We start from the raw sequence: 26,447 nt of genomic DNA on the forward strand, positions 1-26,447 counted from the left end.
TTTCCATCCTTTGTCAACAAAAAGATATTTTCTGAGACCCCTATACTTTATGTTAAATACAGAATTTCAATAAGCTGAAATTTACAGGTGAAACAATTACTTGATTAGCCTATTGAAAGGAAACTAATTAGAAACTATTTTGAGTGTTTTCCTGTGTCAAACAAAAATGCCAAACATTTGCTTGTTCCAATTTCTTAAATGTGGGGATTTTCTGCTTTTCTCCATCATATACTGTACAGTAAATCAAACACCTTTAGATTTTGGACAAACAAGCCCCATAGTGGTTTTTCACAATTTCTTGCCATGACAGACTAAAAAGATAATCAATTAATCAGAAAAAAAAATCCTCAGCTTAATCAATATTGAAACTTATTCAGTAGCTGCACCAAACATATTTTAAAAAATAAAGATACCAGTGTAAATGACTGAACAATATATTGTCAAGAACACATTATTTTCACTAATTTTCACTAGATTATTACTACACTAATTATTTTCCAATTAAAATAAAACATACTAGTTCTGTCTAGTCTTAGAAACAGAGCACACACAGGCAGTGACCTGCTTCTATATGCATGACATATGCTATTAATTATGTGCGAGGATGTTTTGTTGATAGTGAGCAGCTCAGGTAGACATATTGTTCTTTCCATAATGAGCTGAAGGCATCATCTGTGCTTCCAGAGAGAAGAAATCACATCAAATTAACTCATAATTATTTAGACCTATTTGGTTGAGAATGACGTGTTTGACTGTACAGAATCTCTAACAGTTGTTTCTGATAAGATCTTGCATGGATGCAAAAAAATAGATTTAAAGCAGTTATAATGCGTCTACAATAATAAAATGAACGCTGTAATATAAAATCCATCCTTTTCACCTTTGGATGTAGAGATAAGTAAATATGATATACCTCATTTATTTATTTTTACAGTCACATGTAAAAGAGACTACAGCTTGTACTGTATGTCTCTGACACCCCAGGTTTCCCCACCAGCACTGCTCGTTGTTGTTTACATCCCAGCTGTGGCAGCTGTCAATCATGCACACCCTGACATGCTAATTGCCATGGTGACATGTGTGTGGCCGCAAGCGAGAGCCTTTTTATCGGCGTGCGTCACGCTGTCAGACCAGCATGGTTTTCCTGCAACAGAGCACTTATAAAAGGGCCACAGGAATCAAAAATAGACACAACACAAACTCAGCCTCTCTCTCTCTCTCTCTCTCTCTGGCTTTTATGCAGTTTCTTAGATCAGGACTGCTTGAAACATTGTGATTGTGATTCATAATTTAAATGTGTTCTAAATTCTTAAATTAAACCCACATTTAGGCAATAAACAGAAACCTGAACTCTATTCTCAGCAGTGACCCTGTACAAGTAGGTTTAAATTTAATATATATTACCAAATTGATGAGTAATTGTCAAAATGTTACCAAAGGTAAAGTGTGGCTTTAAGCAAGCTCTCTATAGTGCACTCCAATAGTGCCATTTTGCCAACTGCTGGGTTGTCAGCCACATTTTACTTGATGATTTGTTCTTTTCATCCCTGAGCAGCAGGGACATCTTCCAACTACCCCCTGCAGCCAGCTCGAGGATACTTGCATTCCCTTTTCCCATGGAGCACAGCCTCAATGACTGTCATAGTAGAGGTGGACTAGAGCATGGTATCTGGCTGTAGGAAAGCTATGGTGGTCGTTATGGGATCAGGTGGCAACTTCATGCTTCTAATTTGCAGCCACAGTAGCTTCCACTCTTCTGAGAAGGTTTGCCACAAGATCTTGGACTGTTTCTGTAGGAATTTTTACCCATTCATGCAGTACAGCATTTCTGAGGTCAGACACTGATGTTGGACCAAAAGGCTTGGCTCACAATCTCCGTTCCAGTTCATCCCAAAGGTGTTGGATGGGGTTGAGGTCAGGGCTTTGTGTGGGTCAGTCAAGTGCTTCTGCACCAAACTCATCCAACCCTGACTTTACGGATCTTTGCTTATTTTATCTTATCTTTGTGGACTGGGACATAGTCTAGTTAGAGAGTCTATATAGTGCAAAATAGACCACTATTTCATGCTTTTGCTCTGAATCTCAACCCTTTGCCTGAACTGGAGTGGAACTGAACTGAAACTGGATCAGTCGCTGTGTTGTTACTGGGCTGGCCCTGTTTGCTTCCCATCTGTGTTCCTTCAGGATGTCAGCTAGCTTACATAGGACCTAGTCATTGTGCAGTCTATGCCCTGTATGAATGTTGTATGACGTAGCCAGAGACACTCACTTTAGGTCTGCAGTTAGACTATGATTTGGAACTTTAATCCCAGTAAGGGCAACTCTTAACACAATAGCAGTTATTTAAATTAGAGAGTCCCAGCCTTTTCTAAAAACAGTTTAATCAAAAAATATGTTATTGTGAAAGAAAACAAAAATTGCAAAAGAAAATAATAAATGCAAAAAAATTAATTAAAGACACAGAATTTATGCTCATGTTGTATGTCTGAGCATTTGTTTTGAATATGCAAAAAGATGAAAAATTATATTTTAAGAAATGAAAAGAACATGCAAGATATGTCTTGTTTTAAGCATAATAGAGTGTAAACAGAATAAATTCAATGCAGATCTACTCTACATCACTGCATTAATATACATTTGATTGCAGCCCTCCTCACATACAATAATGTGCACACACTGATATTCTTCAGCAGTTCTTCTCCATCACCTTTCTGTGACATGAAGCAGGGGAATAGAAACCAACTCCAAGAGAATCACTAATTGATGCGGAGGCCAGGCGTCTTCCACCTGACCAGGAAACCAGAATACTAGCTCAGTTCTGCTGGCTAATTAGGGCCTGCCGAGGACTCTCCCTCTCTTTGAAATAAGCCCACACACTTCCGGTCCAACGAGGTGCCAAATCAACCACTAATAGGCCTCTGTAGATATTTGTTATGATCCTACAGAGTACAGCATAAACCCTGAAGGAAGCTCACCCTCCAATAATTACAGATTGAACTATAGAATGCACAGAAAGGAGGTGAGGAAGTGAGAACTTGGCTGTGGGGCAAGTTACTCTGCAAATGCAGTACAGTTTGCAGTGAGATTTAAGCTGCCAGTTCAGATGCCAGGGAAAGATGATGTTTGTTTTAAAAGGAGAATAAAAAACAAAGAAGTTTAACATGCTTTGTTAAAAAGTGAAGGATCCTGCTGTTATTCTTTTCTCCTTGACAGATAAGTATGAGATTTAATATGGGATAAAAATGAAGGTTCAAATAGACCTGCACATATTTTCACAGATGTCACAAATTGAAATGAAATTACTGTTCACTGGGACTACTATTCACTAGTTGAAAAAAAGCTATGCTTGTATTATGAATTATGTTGATGATATCACCAGGGTTACTTCACCTTTGGCTTGGACAGGCATTTGCATTAACCAGACATGAAGGGTCTGACAAAGAGACACTATCAAGTTGCACTGACGGATGTGCCACAGACTCCAAAGCTTCTGGAGAGTGGATCATTGTGAGGACTAAAAGTTTGACCATCTCCACTCTTTTTTTTAAAAAATTGTCTCTTGCAATTTCCCAAGACTAATGGGGAATAAACCACTGGAATGTCCCTTTAAGTTGTACAACACCTGTAAAGGTAAGAGTATTAAGGACACAGCCCGTTAGTTTTCAGTTCTTTTTACTTTATATTGACTTACTAAGTTTAAAATGTAGTTGAATTCGTACCAGCCAAGTCATACCAACTTAAAATTGTTGTATTATATGCTGATGATGTTATTCTTGTCACAGGTCTTTCATCAAGTTTATACTTACAGGTCAAATCACATGAGCTTCAAAATGCTTACAAAATGCAAAACCTCTATCCGTAGACATTCTGATGGATGAGGTAAAAAGTCAAACACCACATTTTTCCAGGAAGACCAACCCCTTTTCCAGGATGGATAGATGTGCAGTAGGAAGACAGAGAGTAACATGTAAGAGCAGTGGTGGAGTTACAAGGTAGAGAAAAATAATTGCAATATATGGTCAATAAAAAGTAAAGTACAATATGAAGTAGATAAGGTCTAATATTATACTTCCTAACCCCACCATCTGACTAACTGGCTATCATAGAGAATATAAAGGGTATAATATACACTTAAATCAGTGTACTAGTGTTTGTGTGTAGCTCTGAGTATGAGAGACAGAGAGAAAAGAGACAACCAAAAGAGAGGGGGGACTTTTTACTTTTGACGTCAGTATATTTGCTTCAGGCTGGGTTCAAGCTTTTTCAGTTGTTAGGCAGGGACTGGGCTAAAAAAAGGGGGTTGAATCTGGCTCAGACCACAATTTCAGGACTGTGCATTACTTTAACACATACAAACCCACTAAGCATCCACAATCAGTGAGACACTGCAGAGAGCTGGATGGCTGTGGCTCTGTGCTCAGAGGGACAGCTAGACAGCACAGCCAGGCCTCTAAACGAGGTCAACTAGCAGGAGTTAGCTGGAGCGGAGCTGCCTGGACAGCAGGGGCCTCGCTTTGGGTGCAGTCCAAAGACCAAAGCCTAAACACCAGTGAGATAAACACTCTGGCCTAGAGGGAGCTTAACATTGCCATCAGGCTGAGTTGAGTGCACACAGCAGACACCACTGGGATATTGCTTTCATAATCACATTCACAGCTTATGTAAGTGTCAGAGAGAACCAGCCGGGCACATATTTATTCCATGTTCGCAAAATGCACAGTTATGCTGACTCTTGTAACTTGCAATGGACAGTCCTGCAAACAGATGTACTGCTTGCCTATATGAGTACGCTCATGCCAAATCAAGGGCAATGTGCACTTAAAGGAGAGGGATCAGGCATGCACAAAGTTTTCTGACATCCTCACAGCAGCCTCAAGCAATAATAGGCACAAATAGTGTGATGGCCGATGAACAACAGGGAAGTCAGCCACTGGTGCCCACTCACATTACATCCTCGCAGTATACGGTAACTGCAAAAATTACTTCTTATACTTGACATTGTTGCAACCAAAATTTGTAATTTGAAAGTGATATAGCTTTCATTTCTTGTTTTTTTTTTTCAGGCTTTCTTTTCTGTCATGACATGTTTGAATTCAATGAATTTGCACAACAGGCAGTTCCTATTGAGTTAGAGACTTATGGTCATGGGATTTGTGGACAGATCAAAAGGGGGTGATTTCAAATCAAAGCAGCCAGAAAGAGTTTGCTTGGAGTCACCTGTTCAATATTAGTGAGAAGCTCAGATTAGATCCCCTGCTCTTCATTGTTAAAAGAATCCAGCTGATCTGTCTCGAGCATGTGATTCTCCTGAATGTCTCCCTGTGGAGGTATTCTTAGGCATGTCCAACTGGGAGAAGACCCCACGGCAGACCAAGAACACACTAGAGGGATTAAAGATCCCTACTGGATAGAGGAGAGAGATGTATGGGCTTCCTCATGTAGCCTGCAGTCATCATAACATGGACCCAGATAAGTAAAGAAAAATGGATCGATGGTCCAGAACTTCATGTGGAAAAAGAATCATTGATTTGTTGTATTTTATATCTTTGGAGAGGTGAAGGGTTAAAGTTATGCAAACAGCTTCATCAGACCTAAACTGAAGTGAAGGCAGGTTACTTTTGTGCATGCAAACAAAGCTACCATCTCTACATCCTTTTGTCTGTCTCTCACTCTTTCTCTGTTGATTTCTATCCTCTGTAAGCATACGGCTTTGCTCATTTCACATCCAATCTCATGGGTCCCTAGACAAATGTTACCTTTACGTTCTACTTTTTATCCCCATCCTCCCCAGACTGAGTGTTTGCTTTCTGCTTTGGTTTATGGTGTGCTGCTAGGGTTGGGTACGGTGGATGTAAGACATATAAGACTGGTGGGCCAGTGGTTGAAGAAGGACTACACTGCCAAAGGGCAGAGATAAAAAACAGAAGTGTCTTGTGAGCTCTCATTCCACTGTATCATCTGCTATACCCCAAAAGAAGACAAAATGATGAGACACAGGGAATCTAAATGTGATGTCTAAATGCAACATTTAAATCACATGCAACATATATAATGATTTGCTTGACATACCATTATGAAAGCATTAAAAAAGTTTCTTTCTTTCATCAGCAATGGAAACCTTCATTTCAAGATGTAACACTCCATCTTGGCTGCAGATCTTTCTTTCTGCACTGGAACAAAAATCAACTTATATTTTTTTACTTCCTGGTCATGAGAAGGACCCTTCATGTCATGGTCTCCCTACTGCTTTACTACAATGCTGCATTATTCACAAAAGGCTTTGCTCAAATTGGAGGGGGAATTTAAATCTGCTGGTGCATAGCAGTATTCTTTTTCCTTCCTATCAAGCACCCTTATCAACTCTGAAGCATAATCACAGCATTTGTGAGATGTCTGTAGATAATTAGCAATTACCCTATTTATAGGCTCCTGAACATAGGCAACAGCAAGGAATGTAGTTAATTGGGACACTTCAAGCCTTTTTACTCCATCCCAATTGATTAAACAAAATCAGCTGGTCAAAAAGGTCCTGGCCTGGTGTAGGCATCTACACTACTTGGTTAGGTTTAGGAAAAGATCCTGGTTTGGGCTTAAATGAGTATGTTTGTTTTGTTATGTACATGACGGAAGTTAAGCACATTACGTAAGGTAAAATAACTCACTATTGAGTTTTGGTTTCACATGGAAAACCAAGTCTTCTGTGTTTTTTTGACCCATCCTGTGGCCTTTGCAGCTTTTTTACAATGATACCGTGTCATAATTACTACAACCATTTCAATTTATCAAGAATAAAATTCCACTTTTTAGAAGCAAAGGTAACTTACAGGCTATATCTTCAGTATTAATTCCATTTCAAACCAGGAATCTATGTATCATGGACTTACTTACTTACTGAGTAACAAAAGTAAGTAAATAGGAAAACAACAATTTAATTGCTCATTTCATTGTTTGTGAGTTCATTTCAGCAGTGGAATACTTGCTTTCACTTACAGTGACTATGTCACTTGGGAAAAGAAATGGACAATTTCTAGTAGCAAATGACTGCTAACACAAAAGACAACTCATTATGGGACAGAATGAGTTGTCTACGTCCTTTGTATGCAAATAAAACAACATGTCAGGTGCCCCCATCAATATTTTGTTAAATAAGTTTAGATTTCACAGTATTTTAAATGAATGCCATCAAGTCAACCTGCCATATGTCCTTCACAGGCCAAAGAAATGAGCCAGTCAACACTTCACACCAGCTCTATGTAATTCAGAACAAGTGCTAGAGGTTAAGCAAAAGTGTATATTATGCTCTTGTGCCAGTATCCTGGAAATGTCTGTTCCTCTATACTGTAGATGTTCCCGTGCTCTGCAGATAAAAGACTTGTGAACATAGCTGCCAATACAATTTATGGCCTTTGTCGAATCTAATTTATAGGTAGCAGGTAAGATTGTGGGACAATGAGATATAAATCACAGGAGCAAAGCATGACATGAATGGCCTGGTAGGTCACCACTGGTGCTGAAGCCTCTCAGCTGTTCTTCGTTCAGTTTTTTTTTTTTTTAAGCCCAATGCAGCACTCTGTCAGTCAGTGTAAACAATCAATGTGAATGAACCTTGGACCAATGTCATGTGTCTGTGTAAAGAAATTATACTGTGTGCTTGTAATTTGTATTGTTACTGTGGGGGCAAAAATTTGAGTCTTTTCACACTGTGAGGACAAACAAATGATCATACAGAGACACTCTGGAAAACTTTGAACTGCGCAAATTGAACCAAATTTCCAGAAAATTAAAAAAGTTTCCGTTTGTCACATTATATTTTTATTGATAAACCAACTTCTGTTGTCACAGAAAGCTAGACTCCACAAATGGTTCCTTCTTGTTCAGTCAATCAGTCAGTTGGGTTCCCATTTGTTGTAGGGTATTTATTTTTTTTTCTGTTAAGGGTGAAATTACTCTTAAATTAGCCTTTTTGTTGTGTAAAGGATGTGGTAGTTAAGGTGGGGGTTAGGATAAGTCTCCAGGGAATTAATGTAAATCAATGCAATATCCTCAAAAGTAAGGACAACAAGGGGTGATGTTGGTTGCACTTTTCTGTTCTGGGAGACCAGAGAGAGACAGAAGGTGAGAGCAGGAGGATAGCAGCAGTTGTTTAACACTGATGGCGTTATTAATTCAGCAGCACAAGGTACACAGCAGAGAAATCAGCGTGTGATTGAGATGATAGCCGACTGGGCCAGGACAACCTTGCAAACCAAGGTCAAGATATAAGCAGTTCAACAGACAGGGCTGGAATATCCACTTCAGATTTTCAACAACAGAAAGAGAACCACAGCAAGGCAAAAATAAACCATACATTGTTGAGTGTACCAAACGCCAGCCACATCAAATGCATCATGCCACAGGATGGTTTGACAAAGAGGTTTTCTTTATTTTTGTGAATAGTTGGTCCTTTGCAGCCATATGGGTTATGGGCTTGCATTGTGCTTTTTCAGGTTTACCGACTCCTCAAAGTGCTTTAGAACACCATGTTCATCTGTTCACACATACATTCAAACACTGACAATAGAGGCTGCCATGCATGGGGCCTCCATGCTCATCAGGAGTGAAACAGCCCTTCCTATCCGTAGCGCCACACAATATTTCTACTCTGAACACATACATTTACACACCAATGGAACAGCCATCAAGGTTCAATATCTTGTTACTGAGCCACCTTCTTATTGGTGGACAACTAGCTTTACCTCCTGAGCCACAGCCAGCACTGTTGTTAGTTTCAGTACTATAATGACTTAATGACTAAATTACAATACTTCAACAAATGCTTCCTTTAGGCTCAGCTAAGCTGGCTAGGAAAACTAAAAATCTACAGCCATGGTGGCATCTCAGTGTGATTAAATTTGGCTAAATGCTAACATCAACATACTAACAAAATGTCAAGGTCATTGGCACTAGAGCAAAAGACAGGGGTTCACCAAAGCCAACAGAATTTATCCCCCGGGGATAATGATATTCAGAATTTTTCATGATAATATATTGGATGGTTGTTGCGATATTTCAGTGTGGAAGTGGTAGGCTGACATTATCATCCCCAAATCCACACGGCTATCTTGGCTGAAGAGAAATACAAGCCAGATGTTGGTTGCCAGAGCTCGGAACAGCAGGGTCATTTACAGATCATCTGGCAACCCTGATTACAGATATTAAACAAAATCTGAGATTATAATTTTGTGTACTGAAAGCTCAAAATCAAGGTATAATGCAGTATGGTCAAAGTTATCATCATTCTCAGTTTATAAATGTTAATTTCTAACCAGCAATCCTCACTCTTCTCACTCAACAACCCTCAACAATAAACGACACAGGAGTCAGGAGTCCTTGTCATCCCGGCTTGAGTAATCATTCGGGTTATTTGTCACTGCCTTTCACAGGCTACAGTCCCTCAGGGCTCCACCACTTGTTCTGAGCAATAAGCTAATTGATTGAAACATTTATCATCAAACATTTATCATTATCAGCACAGCAACATTCTTGTATGTACGGTGGTCCTGAGGCAGCAAAGTTATAGACTTAAGAAGCACACTAATGGAAGTGCCATTAGAGAAAATTGGGGGTTCATTTTACTACATCGAGGCCCCAAAATGGCCCCAAAGAAACATATACAAATGCTTCATTTTACTACATTGAGCACTCAAAATGCTTTTGCATGTGAACAAGATATAGTTTGTTCTTACGTTTTAATTTACTTTAAATTTCTTGCACATCCAGTAGCACCAGAGTGCTTGATGTAGTTAAATGTGGATTTTTGTTATTTTTTTCACTCTATGATCACATCAGTAGTACTGCATACTTAAATAAGTAAGTAGTAAGTATACATTAGATACCTAAACTGCTGCATTTTATCAAGTTGTTGTCTATGATTTTGTAAAAAAAAAAAAAAAAAAAAACCCACAAAAACAATGAGGTAAGATTACTTCAACATTTTTTCAACACAGATCAGCACTATACACTTATATACATATCTTGATCAATTTTGCTCCATTATTATCCTTGAACACATCAATAATGCCCCAGTACAACCCATGTCAGACTTGCACACAGCTCTGACATACTATGAGTTTGGAGGTGAATTCTTCATATAAATAAGCAGGGTTTTCAGAAAATGAACAGTCAGAGAAGAACCAAGGAAATCTGTAAACAGCTGTTGGATTTTAAAATAGCACTGCCTTCATATAACCATAGGTTTCGGACACTGTTGGCCTATTGTATTTTTCTTGTCAGCAGCCTGCACCTCATTTTGTTTTGCCTTCTTCTGCTTGCCTGGTGAATCAGTCATCCATAGCATCTGCCTCCATCTGAGTTTGGGCTGCCTGCATGCTTGACTGGACAAACAGCAGCTTGAGAGGCAGGATGTGAGGGGAGGCCAGGGAGCCGGATGGCTGGTTAGAACGACTGCATTTTGTCAAATTCAATTGCTGGAATGGTCGCACTTAAATGTTACTAAGGAGCAGAAGAACAACAGTGGATGTGTGAGGAAAAGGAATTCATAGATGTTGAATAAATCCTGTCAGAGTTGCGAATGCAAAACAGAATGTGGCATGTGTGTCAGTGGAAATTGTGTACGCTGTTACAAAGAGCATCAGAGAGTGGAATGGAAATGTGACTACATCAGTGAAAGCCTTAAGTAAATAAACTGCTAAACCCTCTGCTTTGTTTCCAATCAAACAAAGAAAATACACCTGCTATAGCATAGGATCTATAGCGGGCTGAAATTATTGTCTTTCTTATTCAAATGGCCCCAAAGAAACCTATTAAGCAACAAATGGCTGCACATGCAAAGGGAATACCTGCATGGAAAAAAAAGCAGCAATAACGCAAAATGAATCCCTGTTTGCAAATACGGGGAATCCCTCCCAAAGCTGTTTTTATCATATTACCACACACACAGAACCATACAAGACTTGATTACACTGCAGTTGCGCTTTCTATTCATAGCTGGAGAGACATCAGCCTCCCACATCACCTCTGATTTACCAGGTCATGCATTTTAGGACCAGAAATGTAGGTTGTTAGCTGTATGAAGACAGCTTCCTGTAATGCCTATCTATGCGAGAGTATTATTATGTGAGGGCATCTTGCTTGATTTATGAATCAGTACACAAACTCTGAGATATTCATGCGCAAGAGAAAATGAGGTCATTAAAAATCACTGCTGCTCTGTTACATTTGCCTTCATATACTGTATATTTCTACCTCCATACCTTCTCCTATCTATGTTGTTTATTTAGAAGATATGGCAATAATGAGCTAATTTATTCTGTCATGCAAGCCAAGACACATCCTGTAACATGCTATGCTCACAGCAGCTTTCATCATTCAGCTGTAAGCGAGCATAGTACACAGGATACACTCCTGCACTGTAAGCACACAGAAGATCATTATTTAGAAAACCCAGCTAAAATCCATACCAGTAACAATGTATTTCGCTCCTTGTAGCCACTCTACACACACACACACACACACACACACACACTATGTCAAATGTCTCTGGTACTGACTGTCCACGGAGAGGTGGAAGTACACAGACAAAGAGAGTGATTAATTATTCAAAAAGGCTCACTGCAATCCATTACATCACATGCATTATGAAGCAGTCTGATCTACAGCACCTCTTCAAAATCTATTGCTCTTAATGATGAAATTGAACCTGCAGGTAAGAAGCACCGGGCAGGAGGCTAGCTGCTGGCCAGGCAGTAGCACTCTGTGATGAAATGAAAGGCTATTATGAAAGCAGGCAGAAAGTATTAATAACTTGTGATTTTTAATTCTTTTGACCCATGTTGAAATGCTTGGTTTGTCTCTAATGTTTATACTGCTTAAAAATAAGCATAGGACATTTTCAGGCAATTCTCATCTTTGAAAGTGGCTATAATCAACATTTTTATCTTCACAACGGAACACATGACTATTTGTATAGGAAAAGGGTTATCAACTGACCTCAGTTTTAAGGCATTTTAACGCTGTTAGCTAACTGTGTGGTTTAACATCATTTCAACAAAAATCATTCATAAACCCTTTGTACACTACACCTGTTGGTGACCATCATGGAACATTTAGTCACTAAAGAACCAGATATTTCCCACAGGTGGTGGTAGAGACTAAAAACAGAGCCAAAAGGGTATAAATGTTACATTTAAAGTGACCACAATCACCACTCTAAATGAATGATAATGTGGCTGCGTAACTGCTTGATGCATAAACAGGCAACTGTGGCGAAAGAGTTTGTTCTTGATTCTTACAACAAAATGACCCTGTTAATAGAGCGGATGCACTGACTTGCAAGTTGTATTAGTTTCTAATTAGTTCTAAGCCAGAATTGTTGAGAGAAAATGAATGACAGTTCTCTAATTCAGAATAGAGGATGTGGTTATTTGATATCCTCTTAAAAATAGCAGAGTTCTGAGAGTTTTATCATCCTGTCCACAAGCTCTGCCTACATATTCCAAGGCCCTGAGACAGGCTATTTTTCACCAGCATTAAAATGGCCAGTGCTATTTTCTCCTCTGCCACTGCGGAACATGCTTCCAACTCTCCACCTCGATTTCCATCACTTTAATATTAAGTGAAATATATTGCTTGACCCTGTGAAAAGACCTTTGAGATATAAGACCATGCACTGTGTATACTGTATCCCTATTAGTTGCCTATAATATCTAAACTATACACTGTGAGTGAATCTAGGTCCTGTCGGGCCTTTCTGTCGGCCTAGTTTCACACAAAGCTGAACACATACATAACCTTTACAGATAAGATTTGTGGAGGAGGTATAACAAAGCTTCAGATGTGAATGAAACATATTTCAATGCAACCTTGACGCACCGAAAGATAAATTTATAAGGATACATAGCCTTACATTAGTGATGTTTAGCATAGTCACATTTTTAATTATTGTACAGCCAGAGACATGACAAAAACTAACTACTGACATCCACTGTTTACAGATCAGTCTTGTTAAAAACAAAAAGTCCATCTTTCATGTACATGATTTTAAAGGGCATGTAGTATGTAGTGGGTTGTAACATCGTCATTAAAAAAGAAACCGTTTGCCATCCATTCATCAGGGAGATGTACAGATTGAGTCCTTTTCCATTTTGTGCCTCGTGGAGATGTGACTGAATGTGTTTACATTAGAGTTCAGTTTTCAAGAGCAAATCAATCCTTTGTCTAATCCGCATGTGCAGCACACTCACCTCCATAGTGGTCCTATTGCATCGATGGGTTCCAGCAAACCAGCCATCAGTGGAGCACTGGTCGATATCAACATCCTGTAGATTAATGTCAACGCGCACCACGCCCCTGCAAGACAGGAGGACACCATTAACCCGGCTGTTGAAGAATTAGGAATGTCAGCGCAAATAGAGGGATGATGCAGTTTTATTGACGGTGTCCTCTCAAATTTTAGAAAAATGTAAATTTTTCTGTCAGTAGTGTGGCAGAAAATAGTGGTCGGTGAACTGATCGTAAAAGTATATGATACCAATACCAAAGTCTATTGTTAAGCATCAGTGAGAATATTTGAGGAAAAAATCCTTCACATCATGATACATCCCGAACAATCTGTTCCTCATTTACTAGTTACTGCTAAAAACTGTTTCAGCCATACACAACAGCACCTTAGCTATATGCAACAGTGTGAGGCATGTAGAGTGTCTATTAAAGTTTTCAAACTTGAAGCACAATGGGAGAGTTGTGAGGTAAAAAGGACAAGTGTAGTAAAAACAATACGAGGTTAGTTATTGCAGTTTGATTTGTCCTGCTTATCAATACAGTCAAAAGTGGTACTTAAATATATATATAAATGGTACTTAAAGATCGTTACTCATGACTCATTTGATCTGAACACATAGATTCACATAACATATTTTTAAATTCAGTGTGACTTACACATCCCAGTGATATAATTATTTCAAATATCCATTGCAAATAAACATCCATAAATCGGCTTCAAAACCTTATAAATCTACAGTTGTTTGTGGATCATCAAGTTTCTCCAGAATCAAAGTAATTAAATGATATTTGTCTGTACATTAATGGGTACAGCGCATCCTCCCCAAGAGGATGGGACATTTGGAGGTACACAAATAGTAAACATGCAAACCACACATATGACATGACAGACTATAATGCAAAATCAGAAGAGAATATGGATTGCTGAGTAAAAAACTGTAAAACAAATGTGCTTTTTAGGAAACATCTTAATCTCCTCTGGTCCTGCTCAGCTGAAACTCAGCCTGACAGAGAGAGACGATCAAAGTCTAGATAGGTCACTTAACACAACAAAAACCCTCAGCAATGGTATCTTGAAAAGGCTGGAGTCTTTGCTCCATTTTGGCCAGCTGAGCCAGGCAGGAACTTCTAACAGAGCTGCTGAGGATTTACACTTACTTAGCTGCCTAAAGCTCTATGAAGAGAAGGTCAGCCTCTCTGATTCTGAAGGTCAGTCTCTCTGATTCTCAGCGTCTTTTCACCAGTGTCGCACACGTCTCCTCTACCTGACACAGGACAAACCAATAGCTAAATACTGTATATATGTCCATACAAGAAAAAACAAGCAATTTCTTTGTTCTGTTTGTTAAAGATACTGCAACACATTTGAGATGTGCAGTTCAACATGGACTCCTGAACTGTCTCTTTGAGACCTCATCCTACATACAGTCTTTCCTTTTTGTCAGATTACATAACAAACAGAAAAACAGACACCAAAGGAAGGAAAATTGGATGTTCTTGTGTCATTTTTCAACAGAAATCGCCCAATATACCTTTAAACAGTTTGATCAGTGTGAATGAAATGCACTTCTGTCACCCGAAGCCAGCAACTCAATCAGTGCTGTAATCTGTTTAATCAGGCAAAACCTGGAGCTGCTTCACTGACAATAAATCACTGACTGACTTTGTAATAACCTTTGCTTGTTTGAGCACTCACACTCACATGGCTTTTATTTTGTTATAGGATTAACAGATAGCCAAGAGAAAAGCAGAGTATTGCTGATTCCAATTTCCAGGATCTGTCTCTCAAAAGCAGACTTTCTTTTATCTTTACTGTAGCTCAGGCAAGAAATCTAAGCGTTACTTGTATTTCAGGGTTGATTTCTCCTTTGGAGTAATTGTGTAAGTTTCTAGAGGTGATCACTGGCTCATAAATCTACAATTAGAATGCTATGATTTGTATTATTAATGCATTTTGCCTCCCAGTGCCGCTTTGTTTAAGAGCCCTTAGTGGTCTCAGCAAGATATTAATGGAGAACTTTAATACCTGATTCTTCATGATCTTAAATGACAAGTCTTCTTCACACTGTATTCTTCGCAGTTTTAATGAGCGAATGTGAATGTCACTAAACAACTGTCCTGTGCGACAGCAGTTCAGGGCCAACCACAGGGATGGAACAATCCTTTCATCATATCTCTGGGTAGATCTGCACCAATCACTTGCACAATTATGAGGAAATGTACTGTATGTGCAAACAGGACTCAGAATGAATCAAAATCATACCATAGTGTGTTGCATGAGAATTAAAAATTTATCAAGATCTGCTGTCTAGTCGCCTCATTATACTGTGTTAGTGGTGTCTTTTTGAGGCGTGTGTGTTTAATGCAAATGAGTAAAAACATTAAAAGTCAACAACTGCATGTAAGTCAATGTCAGGATTGTGTGGCGTCGCTGACGCAGAAATGTACTGAACCCCGATGCAGAGTCAAAAAGGCTGGCAGGCAGGCAAGGCAGAGGTCCAAGCAACAGTCTTTATTTAATAATAACAAAAATCAACTCTCACCATGGCAGAAGAACAACAAAGAACTGTGGCAAAAACTCCTGGCAAAAAGCATGGGTCATGTCACAGCATGTCATGGGTAAAACACAGACGCTCAGACAAAGGTGACTGGGAAGACAAGGACTAAATAGACAGGACAACGAGACACAGGTGACACACATCAGGAGGGAGAAAGCAATCAGGAAAACCAAAGCAAAGCTACATGAAAACAGGGCACACAGGGGAAGAGACACTTTCAAAATAAAACAGGACATGACAAAAACCTTGAACATAAAACATGGAAACACATGACAAGACAAACATGAAACATGGCACATGGACTGAAATCAAGAGACAAAGCATAACCAAAAACCACCAGGCATGACAGTCAACACAAATGACCTCAGAACTTTGTCTTTATTTTTCCCCATAATTAAAACCAAATTACATTGGAAACTTGCTAAGAAATTATTTGGAATGTAAGGAGCCATAACTTGAAGTGCTGTCAGTATAGAGAGTATCTCCAAGACAGGCTCGTAATAAGTGATGCATTTAAATTACAGTTCAAAGCGGCAATGACAAAAAAAAAAAGTAGTTAGCATGAGCAGTGTTAATAACATTTTAGATTTTATCAAGAATATTCTAATAGGATGAGCACATGTAATTGGATTATAGGATTATATGGCAGGTATTAGAGAAAAAGACAGCGAGGTATATGCTGATATCAAACCATCTTCTTGTGGTATCTTAGCAAAATAACACACGCCACAGAAAGAGGCACATGAAAGAAAAAGTGAGAGAGAGAAGAAAGAGTTCAGGTTTTCTGTAATTAAGGAAGAGATGGCAGGAAGTACTGAACACTCGCTACTGATCTATATTAGGCCTTTTTCGCAGCAGACATTTTGACATGGCATAGAAAAAGGAAGCACAGGTGTGATTAACAGCAATAATCACATGGCTTTCTGCTATGACGAGTCAAAATGTCTGCTGTGAAAAGGGCCATTGAAACTGATATTACCAAGTTTTATAGATTTTTTTTTTTTTTTAAATAAAAATAGGACAACTGTTCTGATTGGCTGCCAGGTGTCTCTCAAAGCTGTATTACACTGCAAATGTTTTTTTTATTTCTCTTTTTTTTTCCAGTCACAAGTTTAAGTTTAAGTTTTAAGTTCAAGTTTGTTTACCAACAACAGTTTCAAGTTAAGTAACACTGTTTTGCACAACCGCAATTAAGCAAAAATTACGTACTGTGCATTTAAGGCCCAGATTATTTAATTTGATATTTGGCTGTACTGATGCATATTTCCAAACAAATAATAAAATAACCTAATTGGATAATTGGGATATTAAGGGCCCTTAAAAGTTTGGGGCTGCTGGGGGAGTTTCCTCGTTTTGCCCTCTTTTTTGGTTGTCATTGTGTACTTAGCAGGATAAATAAAAACTCCATGATGAAAACAAGCAGTTAAAACATTATCGACATTATCAAAATCATTTGGATCACAAATGTGAAACAGTATACGTATAAATGAGTTATATATTGTCATTTCCAAGGCTCACAATGGATTTATTATGCACATAAAATGCATCCCACCACAGCACAAATGACTTACTTTGCCTTACTTTACATCTGCAGGTCTTCTAAATATGAACAACATGGCAATAGGAACATCTTAATGCCTAATTAATATTCAGCACACAATGTCATTCTGAGGGCATTGGGCCATCTATCCATTTAGCTTTCACTTTCTTAGGCAAATGCACGCACAAACACACTCACACATGAATACTGCTGGTGTGGCATGTTGTCCAGGTGTATAGGAGCCTCTTTACGATACCCAGCTCCCAGTGGACACTGGGCGAGTGCAACACTCTCTTTGCCTGTACTTCTGTTATTAATAACTGCTGCTCAGGTCCTGCCTTGGGGCAAACTGACCTTGCTGTTTTCCACAGCACTGCTGGGGGTTTTGCTGAGAAATTACCTCCGTTTCAATTCTCTGTTATGTCATATGGGTAGAGTCACACTGAAACACATGCAGCACAAGAACAGGACCTGTTTGTTGAGGATGCAAGATTCATCAAAATGTATGTTTTACTGGCAAGTCAAGCATTACAGGCAGAGGTGGTAGTACATTTGAGAAACACTTTTTGTTATATGTGTTGAAAACCTCTTCACATCAAGACAGCAGTAAATAATTTTAATTATTTTACGAGCTTTTATTCTCATTGATGGGTGACAACACATTTTTGTAAGTCTTGCACTTACACCCACCATTTTTACATTTTATCCTGGTGTTTTATTTATGATTTAAATCATCTGTGTTTTACTTCCTTATGACTTATTCCTGTTTAGCTCAGCACATTCTGTGTATCTGGTTTGATCTATTTGTATTAAAGCACTTTGTAGCATTGGTTTGACTAGGTGCTACAAAAATACACTTTTTATTATTATTTCATTATGATTACTATTAATAATAAGAAGAAATCAAATGCTCTGACAAAGTAAGCAAACAAACAAACAGTTCTGTGTCTGTGGCTGTCAACCTGTCATACAAGAATGTCAAGAAATTGCAGCCAAAATGTCCTAATCCTCACATGCTTGAGCTTGACAGCTGTGCTAACAATAGCCATGTTTGTTGTTTATGTTCATTGTTGGGTGTTTCCTTATATGTGGATGTTTGATGCAGTTTGAGATGACAACAATGTGCCAAGAATGTTTCACAGTGGCTAACACAGTTAGTAATAAGCACACACACACACACACACAGCAGTGAACAGTAACTGCCAGGCCGTTTTGACTTTTCAGACTGAGGCATTTTTATGACGGTTATTTAAACATATTTTGTGTTTATATGATTGCGACACTTCACGGTGTTGTGTATTTTTATATGCGTTAGACTGAAAAAGCTAAAAGACTTTGTTGAATGTAGCAAACTCATGTCAAACTCATGACTCAAACTGCTCATGCGCATCTCAAAGTCAGAAGTGCGGGTTGTCAGTAGTAGTCAGGCTGCACACGTTCATGGGTTTCAGAGGAGTAGCTTTGGAGGGAGTCCTGAAGGAAAGAGATGGGATTTTGGAAATCTAGGTACTCCTGCTCATTTCTCCAATTTTACCAAACCCTGCTTCAACAGTGAGTCCACACAAAGAAAAAATAGCCTGCCCCCACCCCTCCTACCCCCAGTCGCCTCCTCTTTTCTCTTCTCCTTCCAACTCTCCAGGCAATCTTTAGACTCCCAGCCAAAGTGGACATATGGTGTATAAAATAGCTTGTGAAAAAAAAAGAAAGAAAGACAGAAAAAAAAAGAGCATGTGTGCTGGGTCTGATGGCAACTGAAAATGCGTGAAGCGAAAAGACCGGGTCGTAATTTGAGAGAGGCAGCGAGGAACATGGGCAGAAGCATCAGCATAAAGACAGGATTATCACAGAGAGCAGGAGATAGCAGTGCCCCAGGAAACAGAGTGCTCTCTCCTTTCATCCTCCATTCTTTGTGGGTCTAAAGGCCAGGCCAGCAAAGAGAGGAGCATCCCACCAGCAGGGACTCTGGTCTTTCTGACAGACCAGTTAGACTGCACTAATGCTCCAGCATTATGAAGTTGACTGTAGATCTGGATAATTGCTTATAGGCTTCAAAAGGGTATTCACCAAAACATTCTCGCAATGAAGGCCTCCGTGTGCCCTCTTTATATCAAGTCAGTCTTTGATGTGTTCATGAATGAATACTGAATGTCAGGCCTATACGCTGTGAGCTGTATGTCTCTATTCAGGCTCAAAAAGTGATCTCAGTTTGATTTGTCCGTTTAGAGCAGGCGGCGGAGGCAAAGTTTGAATTTTAAGCAATGGTTTCACGTCAGACGTACATGATTTTTGTCATAGTTGAGTTTGTATTAAATAAACTACGATGGCACAGAGATGTGGTGCAACAATGGACTCTACTGAATGCTGAAAGACTAATATCAGAACCGCACAAACAGTGCAGTAAGATTACATAACGCTGATAGGAGCTAACGTAGCTAAATTGTTTTGACATTTGTTAGAAAGATTAACTGCTGTAACTTAATAGCTAATGATAGCTAGTAAAAAGGCAGGTTCATTGGCCACTTGCACTGGCTCAAAAGTGATGACTGAGATGGATTATTTTTGGCTAAACTTTGTTTTTTAAGGAATTTCCTGCATATTATGGCTTTAAAGTAACTTTTGACAGAGCTGGACTTAGTAAAGAAAGCTAACGTAATGAGTTTTCTCATTTAATAATAATAATAGTAATTGCATTTTTTGAAGTAACATAACTCATATCACAACATGTAAAAATCAAGGGGCTATTTTAAGAGTTCAGTGTGTAAAACTAAAGGAACAGGCTTTTTATTAACTGTGTGTGTATTTGCACAAGAATGAAGAATTTTTCTGAAACTGTGCGCAGATAAACCAAGAGTATTATAAATCAGAGGTGAATATGGAAGACTGGCACAAGAGTAAACATCATCCTTTAGCTTTGTCTGTGTAGCCAGAAGACTTGCACAGCCAGATGAACTTGGATGCACATGTTCTGTGCGTCAGAGTCTTGACAAGAGCACATCACTTTCCTTTCAGAAGGGCACTGTTGGTGCATTATGTCATGGAACAATCACAGTGCAAGAATTGTGGAGCCCTCTCAAGGAAAATGTGATGGAAATGCATTAAGCTGACAGGACGAACAGAAGCTAATGTGAGTATAGCTTCTGGGCATGGTGCTGCTTTGTCTACCAGCATTTCAGTGCCGCTTGGGTCATTTTATTGAGTTCTGTCACTGGTCATCAAAAAAGCCAAAGTGCCAAAGGCAAAGCGGCTGAAACCAAATAAAGACATGCTTTTTTTCTTTTTTTTTTTAAATCCTGGTACTTCTGAACTCTTGACACTCTTGTCATTAAAAAAGAGCAAACACCAAGCGAGAAAATCCAATAATTTGAGCTGTTGACAAAGAAAACATGACATTAGCTGATTGATGGTCTGCCTGTAGTTTATGACAAGCTACATCACAGTTCTCGTCTAATATGTCACTTCGTCCTTGGTATTTCCAACCTTTTCATCCGAAGTCCTTAAAATTGCTAATTTTGTCATTCAGCTACCCAACACCATTCTGAAACAGGCTTCTCATCCACTTTGCATGATAAAATTGCATTGAAATTCCTTCTCTTCTGTATTTTTCTTGAACTGAAAATCACACGGTATTGCTGACAGCTGCAGGATAAGACAGGATGAGATGAAACTGTTTGATCCCTCTGTGGAAGTATTATAACAAGATATACTAAATGAACAAAAGCACAAAGGGAGATCTGCTTGATATTAGGTTACAGCACCTTCTGTATATTCAGAATCAAATGTGTCAGAGCTGCAAAATGGGCTTTAACTTGTCTATATTCCTTATGTGTTTGTCCCTGTTTTTAACTCATCATGCATCACAATTTGGAAGAGAATGAAGATTTAGCAGCAAAATTTCCCTGCATTTTGAAACCTTTTGTCTGTTAAAAAATAAAAATTAAAAACTGAATGCTAAATTCCTTTAACCATTGTTTTTGTTTTTTCTTTCTTTTGCAAACTTTTCACAACCAACACTGCTCTCCACCCTGAGGCCTCCTCTGTAACACCACGGCTCTGTTTCTCTCCCACCAGATTACTAAAGGATAAACCCACAGCAACAATATTGTTGATTTCTAATCCTTTCAGAATAAACTGAATTAAATCACCGTAATAGCATGGAAAAAACGGAGATTATTCCCATCATTAGTACTATTAAGAATATAATATCTCCTTACAGCAAGGCAGAAAGGCTGGTAGTTGGTATTTTCTGTTGACATTTACTGGCTGAAGGCATCGTATTGATAGGCCACCGTACTGAGCAGTGGAGTCCCAGTGATGTCAGCAGGGAAAGAACCTTAGGGATCTTTAACCCCTGCTTGCTTCAGGTTGCAGTCAGTGGAAAATATACAAGGTTGGACTCATTTCAGGTGAACTTATAATTTCAACATCTTTATCAGATGAGAAAGGTTCCTCCTCTGAAATGCCCCTCCACTAATTTTCCTCTTGGATGCAATTTTTTTTTTCTCCTGCTCTCTTTCATATCAGTTTACCGTCATAGGCTATCGTGCTTAGCCCAGGAAATTGTGAGAATTCTTTCCTATTTGCTCCTGGATGGTGGCCATCTATGCAGATGTTGCCTGCTCCTCCTGGAGCATGAGTCCTACTGCTCTGTTAGACAGCTGGGCGTCCCACAGCAGTCAGGCTGTCCAGATTTTAGCTGCTTGTACAGCAAAATGTGGCGTTAAGCCAAGCGTAAATGAAGACGATCCAGCTATCTAATTAGAACCTGTTTGGCCTTTGGAGAAATATGCCGAAAAAAATTAGATATTTAGTTGCAGGCTACTTTTTTGATAGTTTCAATTAGTTTGCCTCATCATTGTGCTGCTGCTGCTGCTGCCTAAGCTTCAGCCTCAAAGCAATTAAGGTCTGTGTTGTGAAAGTTGAGTCTGAAGTGCAGTGTGCGTTCACCAAGCATTTGTTACCAGCCTGCGTCTGAGAGATCTGCCAATTAGGATGGTATCATCCTGAAGAATGTCTCAACCTCCCACAATGGCACCCACACAGACACACGTACAGACACACATACACACTTGCACACACAGAAATACACAGTGCAAGCTTGAAAACAGCCAGTTCTCTCTGTGTGGTTTAAGCTGCCTCCCCTTTGACCTGAGTGCAGCTGAAGGGACAGACGGGGAAGAGAAGAGATGAGAATTGCGAGAGCTGCCATTTCTTACACCTTCACGCAGGTTCATCTCTTGCAAACGCGGGTCCGTGCGCTCCTGCTCTGACAAGTCCAACTATTTGTTAAGCATCCGTTTGACAAACGTGTTTGACAAACAAACCTCAGTTTTGCATGTATTTTCATATGTCAAAATAACAAAAAGTCAAAACAAGTCACCTTGCCTCTTGTGACATCATCACACCAAACAGGATGTGACTGAAGCTTTAAAAGGCTGGAATCAAGATGGCCATTGCTGGGTTGTTGTTCTACATCTTTCATTATTAATTCATTGTTGTATTGATTGTGTGTTCATCTGGAGGGGAAACGGAGGAGAGCTGATGTCTGAGGCAGCTATATTATCCCTCCTCTCCTATTCCTTATCTGGCAGGCTGCTGAGGCTCAGGGAGGATGCAGGATGAGCCGCCTGCTACTTTGATATGAGTGTCTGAAAGATGGTTGTTATAAGAATCAAACTAGAAGAGTGAGGATGCATGACAAAAAAGGACATGAGGAGGTGGCTAAAATAATCCACAATCGTCTCTTTAAGACAATATCATGACGAAAACTTGCTAATTGGGCATAACTGAGAAAACATAATTTCCATCAATTCCAAAGGCATTAATCAGACTATGATTAGTTGGTTTTTGTTGCATTTTGTGAAGGTGATATCGTTTTTTGGCCATTCTCGATAATCCGCCCATTCGCTGTCATGCCAAGAGTTGCCTAAGAAATCAAAACCGCTCTCATGTATGTGCACTAAAGTAATATGAAGTTAAAGCTGACAGACAGCTGGCTAAACTTGGCGTAAAAACATAAAGACAGCTAGCCTGGCTCAGATTAAATCAGCACAGCGCTTTGAGTTTGCTCCGATGAAGGTCTTTTAGGCTAACTGAAGGTTTGCTACTGCTTAAAGAATATCCCTGCATTTTGAAACATACACTTATTCACTTTATTGCCGAGAGTTAGATATGAAGATTAATACCACATTTTTTTCTCCTGTGCACTAAATATAAAGTTACAGCTAGCATCTTAGGTAGTTCATCATAACGACTGGAAATAGGAGGAAACAAGTGGTCCGGCTCTGTCCAAAGGGAACAGAATCCACCTACAGGCATCTTTAAAGCTCAATAATAAACATGTTGTATCCAGTTTATTGAACACGCAAGCCAGGCTAAATGTTTCCACCTTTCTCCAGTCTTTAAGCTAAGCTATCTGGCTTCTGACATTAGTGTCATATATAACCTCTACATATAGGATATTTCCCCTCTAACTCTTGGCACAAAAGTGAATGTCAAGCTATTCCATTCAATCCTTACATTGGATTAAAGTGTCCAGAGTCTTTTTTCTTTTCATAATTTGTCAGTTCTACACTCAGTCCGTGAGAAACAAATTCATGAATGGATATTACTGTTCTGCTCCTTGAAGCACAGCGGGATGTTTCTTTTAGTGCCGCTGAACAGGCCACTCTCCTGGGACATTAAACAATACAAGACGCCCACGCGTGTCACACCTTCGATCTATGGAGGAGGCCTTGGAAGGGGGGTAAAAAATAGACAACAAAATGGCTCGTTTGGCCACGGAAGGAGAATACATCACAAACTTGGCTTCAGCACTGGACTGTTAACTGGTGTGAAGTGGGTCTGAATGTTCATCAGTTGAGTGTGCAGGCTGATATGTTATCAGATTGCTTAAGTAGGAGACTGAGAACAAATGAGTGAAGCTGCCGTGAGAGGCTCTAGTCTGGGATAACACCAGATAGCTGATAGCCTGTTACAGTGTAATCACTGCAGGTTTTGACTCATTCGCAATCCCTGCTTGCTTTTGAGCGACTTGAGTGTATCAATTAAAGATTCATTGAAGGGCGTACACACACAACTAGTGATCCGGATTAAATATTCATTGGGAAGATGTTGGTCTGGATCATATGGAGCCTTCACACTTGAGTGTTCTCAGTGCACATCATGTTTTTTCTCAGTACCAAAAACATGGCACATTACGCAAGCAAGCTGCAGCTGGGGTGGCTTTAGGACATGGATTGTACAAAGCACTCGAACATCAGACATATTTCAGCATTTCATCATCCGCTGATACGAGCTGCTGTGCTTCTTTAAAAAATAAAAATAATAATAAAAATTGGCTGCTTCTCATCTCAGGAAGGTTCTGACTCATCGAAGGTTTAGCCCCCCCCCCCCTTGAAGAAGGGAAAAGAACAGGCACACAACATTTTCCTGAGTAGTAAAGCACGCAGCAGAGTGAGTTTGAAAAATGAATTAGGGCCTATTGCCAGAGGTTTCCACCGCTGATACATCCAGTAACATCCAGAGTTATTTTTAGCATCCCGTCGCCTTGTCAGACTGGAGGAGAGAAGAAAACCCCCCTCGTATAATAAGGTGGAAGTTGCAGCATGTTTGGAGAGGAAAGAGGGGCACATATGATCCCTGTTCAGGTTCGTGTATGGTGAATGGAGATGTAGTTGTTAAACCCACGTGAACTCACCTTTAGTTTGATACAAATCTTTCTCACATAAATCTGATGTTTTGTAACCCACGTGAAGCCATCACATGTACAGTATGTGAACAGCTTTATGAACTGTTTTAATGACAGTTATAATGACTGCTCTCTGCCTGTTTAACATCACCTGAGTTTTCAACCGTCTGTGTGCCTACCTGAATTCAGGAGCCAGGTTGGGCTTCAGGCCATAGAAAGCAGCTGATAAGGTCAAAAGCCAACGGGGCACAAAATTCCCATTTTCACACTCCAGGTAGGGCGCAGACCATTTGACGTGCGTCTTGTCCGGGATAAAACTTTCTCCCCTTTTTAAAGAATTGTCAACTGATCTAAAGTCTTGGCTCAGCACCCTCTTATGAAAACTGGGCTTCTTCCTGTCTTTGACATCATGGTACCACTCTGTGTCTGCTGTGCGGTTGTGTAGATGTTGGTGGGCCATGCTGGAGAGGTCTTGGAGGACTATCTCTCCACCGGCCCTGGTGGCTTGAAGAAGCATCGAGGGGCCTGACACGGACGAATCCGCGCTAAAAGTGACGATCGCCCGGTGAATCTTGGCATCTCCCTCCAGTATACTCCTGACTAAGGCATGATACCACTCAATGTCTCGCCGGAGACTCTGCTCCCTGGACCTGTTGGCTTGCAAGATCATGTTGAGGAAGTTTGTGGCGTGCAGCACCGTATCCAGCACGCTGCTCATGGAGTAATGCGGATTGGCTTGTGACCTTCCCCGCAGAGAGGTGAGCTCGTATCTCCGCGAGCAGTTGGCGTGCTTTAAGGTGGTCGAGTCCCCCGTGTGAAGAAAAGCCGTGACCACCCTGGGGAGATCCTCCTCAATTGTCTGCGGCAGCTCCGCCGTCACCCCGGGAGGATGATGAGGCGCACGGAGATGCGCCAGCTGCCGACGGTGCGTATGAGCACCGTAAATCGCCTCCTGTGCTCTGAAATCTTTCCCATGCGCGGACCATTCGGCGTATTCGTGGTTTGATCCGATCACAAATCCCACTTGCAGCAGTAGTGACAGTCGGAAAACAGCCATCTCCCTCCGGGATAGCGTCCACAGATGTTCGAGGGGGATCGCTGCTTGGAATTACAGAGTCGTTCGGCGGTCGTGCTGTAAGAAAATCTACCAAAATGCTCCGCTAAACCATCGCTTCACCACTTGTAGGATAGTCTTGTGAGCTCCACGCCTCTGTTATTGAAACCAGAAAGCAGAGGAGGGGGGGGGGGGAGACGTAAGGAACCCCCTCGCTCTCTTCGCCAAATCCCTTCTTCTTGCTTACAGATGCCTTATACAGCTTGTTGATGTTGAGTATCCGCTTGCAGCTGTTTCCCCCCGCCACCTCTGTTTCTCTCTGTCTCTCTC

At 40.0% G+C, this 26,447-nt stretch overlaps 1 protein-coding gene across 1 annotated transcript in view; it reads right to left on the reverse strand.

Moving 5' to 3' along the window:
- The window catches only part of gpr158a (G protein-coupled receptor 158a), a 60,859-nt gene extending 34,412 nt beyond the window's left edge, over window positions 1-26,447 (reverse strand). Inside the window, exons 1-2 of the mRNA XM_046371795.1 lie at window positions 25,243-26,447; window positions 13,242-13,347 (exon numbers count right to left, since the gene is read on the reverse strand). Coding sequence (XP_046227751.1) covers window positions 13,242-13,347; window positions 25,243-26,120 — 984 coding nt within the window. The 5' untranslated portion in view covers window positions 26,121-26,447. The remainder of the gene's footprint in view (window positions 1-13,241; window positions 13,348-25,242) is intronic.

This window comes from Scatophagus argus, chromosome 18, assembly GCF_020382885.2.
Source record: "Scatophagus argus isolate fScaArg1 chromosome 18, fScaArg1.pri, whole genome shotgun sequence".
Classification (NCBI taxonomy): Eukaryota; Metazoa; Chordata; class Actinopteri; family Scatophagidae; genus Scatophagus; species Scatophagus argus.